The sequence below is a fragment of the Callospermophilus lateralis genome, chromosome 5, assembly GCF_048772815.1.
Source record: "Callospermophilus lateralis isolate mCalLat2 chromosome 5, mCalLat2.hap1, whole genome shotgun sequence".
Lineage (NCBI taxonomy): Eukaryota > Metazoa > Chordata > Mammalia > Rodentia > Sciuridae > Callospermophilus > Callospermophilus lateralis.
The window spans coordinates 130,423,975-130,438,039 of record NC_135309.1 but is presented as its reverse complement, the minus strand read 5'-3'; the positions used below and the strand labels follow the sequence as shown (position 1 = coordinate 130,438,039).

The 14,065-nt window shown below is 37.9% G+C and overlaps 1 protein-coding gene across 5 annotated transcripts in view; it reads left to right on the top strand.

Moving 5' to 3' along the window:
• The first annotated feature begins 2,062 nt into the window (after positions 1–2,062).
• The window catches only part of Znf131 (zinc finger protein 131), a 30,369-nt gene continuing 18,366 nt past the window's right edge, over positions 2,063–14,065 (top strand). For 2 of the 5 annotated variants that reach the window (XM_076856166.2, XM_076856161.2), the window contains exons 1-3: positions 2,741–3,262; positions 4,303–4,404; positions 12,772–12,916. In XM_076856166.2, coding sequence (XP_076712281.1) covers positions 3,139–3,262; positions 4,303–4,404; positions 12,772–12,916 — 371 coding nt within the window. In that variant the 5' untranslated portion in view covers positions 2,741–3,138. Of the gene's footprint in view, positions 2,229–2,607; positions 2,648–2,740; positions 3,263–4,302; positions 4,405–12,771; positions 12,917–14,065 lie in introns of those variants that run through there. The other 3 variants (XM_076856163.2, XM_076856165.2, XM_076856164.2) reach the window with 3 other exon arrangements.

The following is a 14,065-nucleotide window of genomic DNA, read 5'->3' as shown; positions in this document are numbered from 1 at the left end:
TTTTGCTATCTGGGCCCTGTTCTGTCTTCTTTCCTAGCTCCACAGGAATGAACAAGGACTCCACTTATTTGGAATTTCCAATCCAGTATTAAATAAGAGTTCTATAATTACCATTCCTTTTCTTTCCCTAATTATTCCTTAACCTATTGGATACAGACTATCCCCCGAAACCCTCAAAAACTCCACTAAATTTGTTAGTCTTCTACCAAAGATGTCTAAGATATTAAATAATTTACCCCATCATTCCCCAATCTTTATTTAGTTTGGCCACTCTGCAGCACTTGGTACTACCGAATACTTGGCCTCCCATTTTGGAACACTTGTTGGCCTTCTTGAGGACATCCTCCTCTGGCTTTCCACGTTTCTTCAGTTGCAACACTTAGTCTTTTCAAAGTTTTTTTCCTTTTCTATTTCATCCATAGATATTGATACTTCTAAGGAGTAAAATCCTATACCCTCCTTTTGGATGCTGTACAACCAAGAGTTCCCAATGCAAATACCTTAGAAAATGAGAAAGTATCAAAAATGAAGCTGGATGACATAGCATACACCTGTAATCTTGGTAGCTTGGGAGGCTGAGGCAGGAGGACCAAGAGTTCAAAGCCAGTCTCAGCAAAAAGCAAGGTGTTAAGCAACTCAGTGAGACCCTGTCTCTAAATAAAGTACAAAACAGGGCTGGGGATGTGGCTGAGTGACCTAGTGCCCCTGAGTTCAATCCCCCACCTCCAAAAAATGAATACTATGAGCTGAGTCCCAGACATTATACAGTGGTGGGGACTGTGGTGAACTGGAGAGCTCAAATCCCATAAGGAGAGGTGTTTTTCATTTGGTTCAATCCAATTGTGCAGGGCAGCAGCCCTACATATTGCAATTTCCCCAAAGTCTATTTTTATGCATAATTTCTTCATCTTAAGAAATACTGTGATTAATAATGACAATATTTTTAAAACTCCAGTAGACTGATTCCAACCTGTAGTTAGCCTAACACTTCTGCAGGTTCTCCTTAAGCAATATCATCTACTCTCATGTCAATATTTATTTTATGCTGAAAATTTCATACTCTTCTTTAACTCTTTCCTTTGAGTCTATATATTCATTACCCAAATGCCTTTTTTTAAAAAAAAAATTTTTAGTTGTAGTTTAGTTGGACACAATACGTTTATTTTATTCATTTATTTATTTTAGGTGGTGCTGAGGATCAAACCCAGCTCCTCCCACATGCTAGGCGAGTGCTCTCTACCACTTAGCCACAGCCCCACCCCCATCCAAATGCCTTTTTGACATTCATCATCCCTACTCAGTCTGTCTCCTCGAAATTGTCCCTCTCTGCCAGCTTGACTTTCGAAGCTTTCCTTTGAAATGATAAGAAAATCTAACATATTTCACACTGTTTACAAGACCCCTGGAAGTCTTTCCCAGCAAGTCTTTCAGTGCAGGAATGCTATGAACGAGGCCCCTTTGCATGAAATGTACTTTTCATATCACTTCTTACAGGCCACTGCCTCTCCTCTACCTCCACCCCCCATTACCTTGTTCTTCACATGTCATAATACTTAGCAATCAATACTCAGACAATAAATGTTTATTTACTCTACCAGGCTAAGATTCAGAATGTAGAAACCATGTGTACCTTGCACACCGCCGGATTTCCCATGAACAGCATCTAGCACAGTGTTGACTCTCAAAACATTGTCTGTTGCAATAATAATTATACCCACTATTGTACATAGCTATTTGAATTCTCTCCTAATCCTCATTCTCAAACTCCTTAAGAGAAAAAAATTGAACTTCAACTATTGCATTCTCCTCAAAAAGCCTTTCTTAGGATGAATGAGCCAGTTGCATGTGTATGGTTAACTGAGTCACAGGCCTCTTTAATGAGTAGAGGTGCGGGGTGAGAAGATCTGTAGTGAAGAAATCACGCGAGTAATTCAGCGCAGATCCAGGTCCCGATCCTAGTAAACACGTGCACCGGCCGGCGCGAAGAGGGCGGGCATTGGGGAGACAGATCCCGGGCGCCTGAACGTGCTCGCTCCCGTGGCCGCTTCCACCGGGGCGTGCAGGCGAGCGCACGTGCGTCAGCTAGACCCAGCGTAAGGAGCGCCCGGGATCCTGCGAAGAAAATGATGGAGGGAAAGCTGCGGCCTGGGAACAGGGAAAGGTGTAGGGTAACCTGTGCTCTGGGAGGGGAGAGCACGGAAGGGGAGGAGAGAAGAAACGCGAGCTAGGTAAGGCAGGCCAACCTGGGCTCGCGAGGAAAATTGGGCGGGGTGGGGCGTGGCTGGAGCAGCCAGGGGATATAATCGTGGTGCGACTGGTTAGTAAGTGTATTCAGAGTACGGGGTCAAAAGCATCTGCACCTGGAGTCACGCGGGTAAGAGTAAAAGGCAGAAGGGCGGTGATTTAGGTTCCTCTCTCCGACCCAGCCAAGCTTTGTATCCGCCCAAGACAGGTTCCTTTTCTCAGCCGGCGGCCAAAGCCGCAGGGAGCTCCCAAAACCCGGCTGGCTCCGCCCCTACACTTAGAGGGCGGTAGGGGCGTGGCCCGCCCCTTCCTCGGTTGGCGTACGCGTCAGCCGGAGCCTGACGCAGTGACGCAGTACGTCACGTAAGTGACGCGCATGCCCGGGCCGCTCCTCCTTCCCTGAGTGAGTGCCGGCCGGGTCGGGGCGGGGGAGAAGAGGGAGGGCGGGGGAGGGAGAGGCGACCCGGGAGTCGTTGTGGGCCGCGGGCCGGACCGGGTCCTGGGGCAGCGGGAGCTCGGGCGGGGCAGAAGGGCTTGGTGGGCCGTTAGAGCGCCGCCACGGCTGTCGGGTTCCCTCCCTTGCCGGACTTGCGCGCCTGGGCGCCCCGAGCCTCCGGCGCTGTGCCCACCCCGCTCCAGCTCGCGTCTCCCGAGTCCAATTAGGTCAGGCTCGGAGTCCCGCGGCCGCGGCTCCGGCCCGCAACGCGCGGCGGCTACTTGGCTCGCCTTTCTTTCTTCCCTCGCCTTCCTCTCTTGCCTCACCCTCCCCCCCCTTCTTTTCACGTTCCTGGGTTTTGTTTTTTCGTTGTTTTGTGCTTTAGGGGTTTTGTTTCCCAGCACGAGCTCATGGGTGTACATTATCATGCTCCTCTTTTGTAGAGCAACCCGAAGGCCATGGAGGCTGAAGAGACGATGGAATGCCTTCAGGAGTTTCCTGAACATCATAAAATGATTCTGGACCGATTGAATGAACAACGAGAGCAGGATCGATTTACCGATATCACACTAATAGTCGATGGTGCGTAGGACAGTGGTCAGAGGAGCGTATTTATGGCTTCAGTTCTCCCTTTCCACCACCCGCCTTTTCCCCCCTACTCTTTTTGGGCTCCCTACCAAAGTCTGGATGGTGTGCACTGAAACTGGAGGACACTTGTCAGTGTCTGCTCGCATAGACCATACTGCAGAAATCGGGTTGGTCAGTTGTTCTTTCAGTAGAGCTTGGTATTCATCGCATTTTAACTTCTTGCATCCTGTTAAAGTTTTCTCATTGCACGCAAGAGTACAGGATGATGAGGTTTGGCGTATAGACTACATCTCAGAATTTTTGGTTAACAGATGAGAATGTCTAAAAATGTTTGGTTGATAGTCTTCTGTTGGTAAGCTGCTTTGAGAAGTCCTCTTACAGGAGTCATTTGGGAAGTATAGGTTTCTGGTTTTTCAGATGGTTTTGGATGGAGAATGTGAGAGATCCTCTTTAGGAGTCCCCCACAAATAGTTGAAGGCTTCATTAGTCTTAATTGTCATAAAGTAGACAAGCCCAGCTTGAGTATCTTTTCTGTTTAGTGAAAACAGACTTTTCAAAGCAAGCTGTTTTCTTTATTTATTATAGGTTCACCGAAATTGAGTTTACACATAGTATGCATTTTTAAAACATTTGCTATTGCATACACATCAAACTTTGTGCTTATACTTATTTTACGGTTTTTTGTCTCCAAATGCTGTGTGATCTTTTGGATTCTTCATTTAAAAATTCACTGAGTAGTATAGACGTCTTATTTCATAATTGATGGTCACAGAAAGAGCTAGAAAATTCTTTACCTCGTATTGTAAGTGGGCTTTTATAAAAACTTAATTGTCTTTGAAGTAAAAATTTGACTTCTTGTTTAATTAAGTTTAAAATTTACCCAGACAGCTGACCATATTCTAACTGTAGTTTAGTGATTTATACAGATATTATGTTGCAAAAAAAATCTATTTTACTTTTTATATTTTATGTTTTACAGTTTTTACATTTGATTTTTGTGCATAAGTATGTTTTGTTTGTTTTTTCCACCTTAGGACATCATTTTAAGGCCCATAAGGCTGTTTTGGCTGCTTGCAGTAAGTTCTTCTACAAATTCTTTCAAGAGTTTACTCAGGAACCTTTGGTGGAGATAGAAGGTACGTTTTCGTTTTATGTGCAATATTTCAGTGGAAATAATTGGTTCTTTAACTTTAGACTCTTTTACCTTTCATCATGGAGAATAGGCATCAATGAATGATTCCTTATTGAGCAGCTAGATAGATTATTCTTTTGATACTTTTGAGAATCATTACTTCTAATAAATGGTTTGGTAGCATGATCTTCCAGGAAAACTTTTAGATAGTAGATATTAGTGAGCAATAAAAGGCTTTTCCACTGCTGAAACCAGTCACTGACTTTTGAAATTATGCATAAAAATTAAATCACCATCTTTCAGACAGGTGGGGATACTGTAAATTATAGGAGAGGCCTTTATATTTATATTAACAGAGGTAATGATGTACTAACAGTGATATAGATGACAGGCACAAGGTGAAGTGGGCTGCTATGATATGGAAGAGGCTAGGAATGATGAACTCAGGTAGCATTCAGAAAAATGGAATGTCTTAAGGGGGAAGAAATCATCAGTTAGATATTAACTTGAAATAAAAAGTGATTTTTTTTTTGTAATTGACATTTTCTAATAACCTACCAAGTGCCAAGCATTGTGCCATGTAGTTTGTATATTTTCTGAGGCTCACATTAATATTTTAAAAGTAAGTCGTGTTATTTCCAATATACACAGAGGAGACAGAGTTCAAAAGGTTACTTGCCCAAGGTTGTCCACCTAGTAAGAGATTGTCTATGCTGTTAATTACCGTGATTTTATCTCTTGTTGCTACTCTCTCCCCGGTTTCATCTCCTGTCAAAATCCAAACAGTGGGGCATAAATCTATTTGTATACATAAATACAGAATCTTATTTCAGGGTTTTGGGGTTTTAGTTTTATATCTCTTTCACCATATACATATTCTTTGTTATGAACGGGTTGCCTAGGAACACCATTCCCTTAGAAAAATTTGATGCCTAAGGGAGTTAAGAATGTCTTTTTATTTTGGCATATTCCAATTGATACATCTGCAGCTAGATTATCTTTTTTCAGTCATGGAAAGAGTGTAGGCATAATGGGAATCCATAGAGCTTACCAAAATGAGAATCTAGCTGTTTAGATGGTTTTTGTTTTACTATAGGGCAAGAAATCCAACAGTTGATTCATCTGATGTTTGCTAAATATTATGAAGTTACTTTACCTCAATTACATATTGATCTCCTCATTTGAAAAGAGATTAACAGACTTATAATTATTAATTGAAATAACCTGTGCAGAATATCTGGCATGGTGTTTGATGCATTGTCAAAGCCTAATAAGTGGAAGCTATTTATAATATTAAAAAACTAATTATTATATTCGATGCTAGAAATTCAGAATTCATGAGTAAGCTGAGTCTAATGAAGTTGAAAATGTGATAGCAACAGCAAAGGACTGCAAAAAGTGTTAGAGACTGTTACTGTTTTATGGCATCACTGAAGAGGGAAAATGAGAGGTTTAGTCTACCTTAGATAGGGATTTCAAATGAAAGATTACTTCTAAGCAGAATATTAAATTTCAAAAAATAAGTGGCCTCTGCTGGAGTACTCATTGTTAGTGGAGAGAGTAGCACTGGAGTAGTAGACCCTTTTCTGAAAACTTGTCACCTTGGGATTTTTCTCTTCTTTGTCTTGTTATGTCCATAATATCACAGGACACACAAGCCTTCAGTATTTCAGTTATAGACAGATAAAGTAATATAGAAAGCACTCTTTGTGGTTTTTGTGCAGATTTAGGTTTAAAGAATGAATTTAGTTCAGTGTCATGTCTTAAGGTCTTAACTGTTCTATTTATCAGTTACCTGGCTATAGAGAAAGTGCTCAACTCATAATTAGAAAAGCTGAGTTTTAGTCCTGGTCTTAGTATTTGTCAGCTTTGTGTCCTTGGATGTCTTGACTTCCTTTTTTTTAATCTGTAAAATATATCAAATGGTTTTGTATTATGTCCTGGACACTTTGAATGTAACTTTTTAAGACTGGATGAAGAGGAAATCTGTCTGGTTAGGTTCAAGCTGCCCCCTGGGTTGTGGAACCAATTCCAATTTACTTTTAAAATTTTTATAGTGCTGTCCAGGTTCCAGATGGGACTGAACAGAAACCTTCCTGGGACCTGGCTGGTAGTCATGTCATAATGCAGTTTTCATTGTAACTTTGGGTCAGTGCAACTCTGCAGGTGAGCTTTAGATCACATACACAGATTGAGAGGACCTTTCTCCAGTTCCTTCATTACCATGATTTCCTCTGTACTCAAGCTCCCAGAAGCTCCTTTTCATTGTTTAGAAAACTGGGGTTTTAGCTTGTGTGCTATTGTACATTTCCTGCAGGTGGATCTGTTTCCTGGACAAAGTGGTGGCAGAAACCGTAGAGGAAAAACATGAATTCCCTCCATATTCTTCAGATCACCTCGTTCCTTTGGCAGAGAAAAGAACTCTTAATAATTTAATTGGCTATCAGCTATATATGTGCAGCCTTAGAACTAGGACTTGTCCTGAGGCATAGCTGAGAGAAGAAAAATTACAAAGTCTCTTTCCCTTCCCACTCCTCTCCCCAATTATCCCCTTTTCTGGTTTTGTAGCTCGGTGCTTTTTTTCTGTTTCTACTCACTGCTCAGTTTTGGGATTTGGGTTCTCAAGTCTAACCTGGAAGATGTGGGAAGAAACTCTGCTCTTTTGAGTTTTTCTCTTTCTAATCTACTTACTTCTATTTTCATAGTCCTTATATGTATGCTTTATGTATTCTCTGCAGGATGTTTAGTTGTAATTAATGGACAAAATTGGGTGGAGCATGCTTGTACTTTATCTTAGCCAGAACTGGAACCTCATCTATAACAGTGACTTGGAGCAGTGCAAATTAGTTGTACATTAGAAACACCAGGAGAACTTTTACAAATGCCAACATCTAGGCTGTAGTTTCAGATCAACTAAATAGGTCTTTCAAGGGTGTGGTTTACATACCTGTATTTAAGTTTTTTGACTCCTTGTTTTTCAGCATGTTTTCTGAGGACTAGTAATTAGTGGGTATCACCTGGGACATTGTTAGAACCATTGACTCAGTTTCCACCCAGGCCTACTGAATCACAAGATCCTCCAGTAATTTCTATGAACAGAGTTTGAGTTGCACTGCACTGGGACCTCCAATGTGTAATCAGTGTTGAGGACCATTGCCTTATAGGATTTTGTAGAAGGAGATGACCTTTGTTGAAAAAATTGAATTGTAAAATCCTTTGTGGATGTCAGTGTTATACATACAAGCTGAACTCTTTCATTGTTTTCTGGTGGTAAATTACCTTTGATTAGAACCTTGAATTCACCTTTGGCTTCTAAATAAAATTGTTGCCCTTGAAGCCAGTTTGTATACCAGCTTAGCTTTGCTATTTGGATTCACTACATCCAGTCTTCAACATTTATTCATTCCCTGGTTCAGAACTGAGACTCCAATTTTCTTAATTTATTCTCTTTCTACTTTTCCTAAAACCACAGATCAATTGCCTGTTTTCTCTTTAATGGCAAATCTTAGAATATCATGTCCAGATATTTTAGCCCCTACTATCAAAGACAAACATCCAAGTACATGTTGAGTAGGACTTTTCCCCCACTAATTGGAAGAATTCCCTAAGAATATAGGGAAATACCAGATACTACCCTTTTTTACTCTTTTAAGCATTGCTCTCAGGGAGAAGACTCAGATTAAGGTGCTCATATTAACATTTTATGTTAATTGTGTTCTCCTGTGCACTTCAATGAGAGGGGTAAGGGATTGGTAAGAAAATCCATTAGACCTGAGATTTGTAAGTTAGCAAACTAGTCCTGATAGAATAAAATATTTTCACAACTATACGTCATTTACCACTTCAGTTACCTGGGCAGGTATTATCAGTTAGTTCATGTTAACTAATTTGGTTTGTTCATAGGACAGTTGTTGGGCTGGTCACATAAGAAGCACCTGAGATGTTTATAAAAAATACTCATCCCAGATGTGATTCCAAAGATGGGAAACAACACTTTTAAGTGCTCAGCTAAGTCTGACCAACCAAAATCCACAAAACAACCTCCACAATTCTTTATTCAAATTCTTGGAGGCCAGATGTATTTCTCACAATTCCAAATTTCAAAATTTTCTAAATGCAATTCAGTTTATATTCATATACTCAGTGGAGTCTAGGGTAACATCCTGTAACCAAATATTAGTATTTCTGAAGCATAACATGTTGATATTTACTTAAGTGGGAAAAAGACAGTACAGAGCTTTATGTTCTGATCAAATTTTATTGACAAACTTGTAGGGAAACTTGGTTTTAAGAGGTTTGGGAATAGTAGAGACAATAAAGATACTGACTGTAGTTGAGAGATAATGAGATAAAATCAAGGTTTGTCATTGATTCAGTATATGGTGAGTGAGAGGAATAAGCATATGTTCTATAAAATAGGAAATATGAGAGTAAGGCAGATTCCAGATGATAAACTTCACTGTTGATTTACTGTTGGGTCTCTATGTAATGACCAACTTTAAATGATTGATAATGATCAGGAATTTCAGAATAAAATAAGGGCTGAAGATGCTGCATAGGCAGGAATGAGCTTATGGCTGTCTACTTTTGCTGCAAAATACTGAGCAAATAATCTTTAGATATAAAACGTATTGAGGCTATATGAAATTCATTAGGGAACATCAGTAGTGTCATGATGTTTCAGTAAATCTATTTTTTAATCTAAGAGATTAAAAAATAAGAGATTAATACAAATGAACCAAGAGAAATAGTAAGCACTTCATTTTCTTTAAAGAAATTTTCTTTCTGTTCCTAACTTCAGATTTTGTTTTCCTGAATATAATAGTGCTGGTTGTTAAAAGAGAAAAATGTCTGTAGGCCATTTTGCAAGGAGCAGGTGCTCTTAATTCTCCACAGTTAATATTGCAGTTCTTGACATGCTCTATTAATAATATATGGCATGTGGAAACTTCTCCAGATAGAGGGTATTCTTTGAAGATTGTCAACAGACCTTTGGCCTTGTACAAGAAAAAATAACATAATCCTAATATGAGATTCTTGGTAGTATTAAAAATTTCTATCTAAAATAGTATAGATCTCTAATATGAAAACCCAAGGATTCAGCAAAATCTTTCTGATAAAAATATATTAAGTCAGGGCTGTGGCTCAGTGGTAGAGCACTTGCCAGGCATGTGTGAGGCACTGGGTTCGATCCTCAGCACCACATAAAAATAAATAAATAAAGATATTGTGTCCATATACAAATATATATATATATATATATATATATATATATATATATATATATATATATATATGGCCAGGCACAGTGGCACACACCTGTAATCCCAGTGGCTTGGGAGGCTGAGGCAGGAGGCTCCTGAGTTTAAAGCCAGCCTCAGCAAAAGTGAGGAGTGAGACCCTATTTCTAAATAAAATACAAAATAGGGCTGAGGATGTGGCTCAGTCGTTGAGTGCCCCTGAGTTCAATCCTTGGCACCCCCAAAATTTTTTAACAAAAGTCAAGATATGGAGCTGGGGATGTAGTTCAGTGGTAGAACCTTGCGTAAAATTGCAGGGTTGGAGTTCCTTAACTGCACAACTGCACGTGCACACAAGGGAAAGTCAAGATGTAAACTGAAAGAATAAGCAGTAGTTGACCCACCTGCCTTTGCATAAAATAACCAAGAGGGGTTATGTGTATACATGGTACAGACAAAAAGAGCAATTTAGGGGACTTTAGAATTATGTAAAAGATCGTAGACCTATAATGACTGAGATTGCAGACATTTTTCCAACCAGGAAGGAAAAGTTTAAAATCTTTATCCCATCAACATCCTATTTAAAATTTTACCATAGATTTAGGAGTAAGACTATCTGGGATTGATCTTAATTTTTATCACTTAATAAATTATTTCATAGTTTTAAGGATTCTGTTAATATTTGTATTTTGAGCCAGGCTTGATACATATAAGCATTACATATCTGTTTTGATTAAAAATTCAAATCTTGGTGCTGGGGTTGTGGCTCAGCAATAGAGCACTCGCCTAGCACATGCAAGGGGTTCAATTCTCAGCACCACATATAAAAAATAAATAAAGGTATTGTGTCCAACTACAATTAAAACAAAAATTTAAAAATCTTATTCTATTTTAAGAAATATATAAACATTTATATAAAGCTCTTTTGTTGTGCATTTTAATTTTTGGTCCAAACTCCCTAAAAGGCAGCAAAACCTAGTTGTGTTTCACATAGACTACTTTTGTGTAATAAAGAAAGCATGATAAAAAGATGACAACTAGGAAGGCTGGGGATGTGGCTCAGTGGTAGAGTACTTGCCTAGTATGTGTGAGGCCCTGGGTTCAATCCCTAGAGCCACCAAAAGCAAAAACAAAAAGGACAAGGAAAAAATGATTGAGGAATCAAGTAAAATTAGCCTTTGATGAATCCAATTATTTTTAGTTTTAGTTTGCTTACTTGGAAACGAAACTTATTAGTATATTTTATGTGCTTTTCAATGTTCACATTGTTTTCAGACATTTTAAAGATAAGTATACTGAGGCTCAGACATTATCTTGTCCCATGTCAGATTGTGGAGCAACTGGTACTGACACTTGAAAGTTCTGACTTCCTTTGTGGTATCCTTTCTTTACACAAATACAGGGTACTGCTTTAAACACTTTGTGGCTATTCCACTAATATTCTTACCATTGTCCCATAGACCACATTTCGATGTATAAAGTAGTTGCAAAGAACATAATTGTTTTTGTCATTTGTAATTATATGTTTTGTGCAGTTTGGACTTGGCATTTCTTAATCTAAAAATCTGTCAAACTTAGTTTTTCCTTTGTTTTAATAATTCCCTGTAGCCTTGATTTAGCAGGCTAAAGCAATAATTTATAGGATTAAGAAGTATACAGAAATAGAGATTTACCTCAATTTTTAAAAACAAAATTGAAAAGTGGGAATCATAGAAGCCTAATTTTGAAAATAACTTTTGCCATTTATTCCTGATTTGTGTTCTGAATTTTAGAATGCATTGATAGGCACTGTAAGGTGAATGTACAAATCTAAAATTATTTCTCAGCTAGGTTACAGTCAAGAGATGTCCATACATTGTAATCATCAGAGCAGATACATACACATTTAAATGTAGGAGAAGTATTAAAGAAGGTTTTGTTATTGAATCATGAAGGAATAGAAAGTCTGAAGAGATATACTGTGAAAATTGAGTCTTTTTTTTGTTTTGTTTTGTTTTGTTTTTAATTTTTATTGTAGGTTGTTCAAAACATTACATAGTTCTTGATATATCATATTTCACACTTTGATTCAAGTGGGATATGAGCTCCCATTTTTACCCCATATACAGATTGCAGAATCACATCAGTTGCAGAACCATTGATTTACATATTGCCATTCTGGTGTCTGTTGTATTCTGCTGGAAAATTGAGTCTTTAATCAAAAACCTCCCAACAAAGAAGTTCAGGACCCAGACTTCATTGTTGAATTCACCCAAACATTTGAGGAAGGGGAAGAGTTAATTTCAGTCCTCAAGCTCTTCCAAAAAATTGAAAAGGAAGGAACACTTCCAACTCATTTATGAAACTAGCATTTTCTTGATAGCAAGATAAAGAAACCACCAAGGGAAAAAAAAAAAAAAGCTGTAGACCAATTTCTCTGATGAATATAGATACAAAAGTCTTCTACAAATTGCTGACAAACCAAATTCAATAGCATATTAAAAGAATCATACCCCATGATCAGGTGATATTTACTCCTGGGAACTCAAATTAATGTGGTATATGATGTTTACAAAATTAATAATAAAAAAATCACATGATCATCTCATAATCATGAGCAAAGTAAACATTTCATGCTTTTGACATGAAAAGCATAGATACCAAAAAAAAAAAGAGTACATATTGTCCCAGATGTGGAACACTTATAAAAACTATGTAATATCATTATATAATAATAAAGATAGTTGCAATTAATAATAAACTGTAGATTATGATTTTCAACCTCTTTTAATGTAATAGTGTCAATTTCATTGAGATATTCACAGACTTGAACACTTGGGGTTTAAGTGGGTTAATAAAGCTTTTTTGCCGGTTGCAGTGGTACACACCTATAATCCCAGCAGCTTGGGAGGCTGAGGCAGGAGGATTTCAAGTTCCAAGCCAGCCTCAGCAATTGGAAGGTGTTAGTAGTGTTGGTATGTGGCTGTCATGTGAATTATGCTGTTAATGCTAATTTTTCTAGGAAGTTTTTTAAATAACTTGGTAATCAAATTACAAGTACTTTTTTCTTTACTACATATTGTAATTGACTGTATTAATTCATATTGATTTGAATTAATGTGAATACATACTAATGAACATATTTTTTACAGGTGTTAGTAAAATGGCCTTTCGTCATTTAATTGAGTTCACATACACAGCAAAACTAATGATACAAGGAGAAGAAGAAGCCAATGACGTATGGAAAGCAGCAGAATTTCTACAAATGCTAGAAGCTATTAAAGCCCTTGAAGTCAGGTAATTATTTCTTGAGTGTGGTACAGATAGTTATATTCAGGCATGTTCACCCTATTAGTCAAAATTTGCAGTATGTGTCATGCCATTAAAGAACCGACATTTTGAAATTAAGAATATCTAAGGATCTATAAAATTCTTCTAGATAATGATTGATTGTTCTTTTACTTACATTTGATTTACTGTTATTGTTTGAAAACTGCTAAGAATTAAAGTAGTATTTTTGGTAAAGGAAGTTTAGGCAGCCCTTTGCAGAGTTCTGTGAGTTCCTGTAAACTGTTTTGTTGATTCAAATTATAAATTATTCATATCATGCTGTATTCTATAAAGGATTTGGCTTACAAAGGCTAGCACAGTACTGTTTAAAAATCACTGAGAAAATTGGTGAAGATGAAATAAATAGGTTGGGCTAGGGTATGGGGATAATCAGAATTATAACAAATGCATTCCATTTTAAGTCTATATACTTGCTATGTGGGGGTACATCTAGCTCTGAGTTCTGGAACTCAAGGAAAAGAAAAAAAAACTAGTATTCAGTTACATTATTCATTGTTTAAGGATCGTCTCATCACTTGCTCCAAGGAGCCATTCCTGGTATTAAAACATAAAATTCCTCCTAGGAGGTATGAAGATAACATTAAGGAGTTATAATGAACAAAGACCTCAACATGTTTACAAAATGAATAGGAGCAATCTAAGATAATGACTAAGAATAAGAGCTCCGGAGTCATTTTCCCTGGTTTAATATCCTAGGTCTACCATACTGTGTGGCCTTAATTGTCCATAAGTACCATTTCTTTTAATTAGTTTGAAGACAATTTAAAATCAATTTTTTCTGACAAGGTCTTGGTATTTATAGCATCTAAGACATAGTAGTTGTTCAATAAAATTTGTGAATGATAGATAAATGCTTGTGTCTCAGTCAAAACCAGATTAGTACTCTCCTATAAAGAGAGCTAAACTTGGGTAGCAAAATAGAGGTGTGTGCTGAAGAGGGATGCTTGATTAGAACATCCCTTCTCAAAATGAAGGTAGACTAGGGAATGTAAATGGATGTGTCAGTATCAGATATGTGGTTAAATCTTGAAGAAATAAGTGTTTTTTGTATGACCTCTGTTGCTCATGAGTGTGAGTCATCAGCCCATAGGCAAA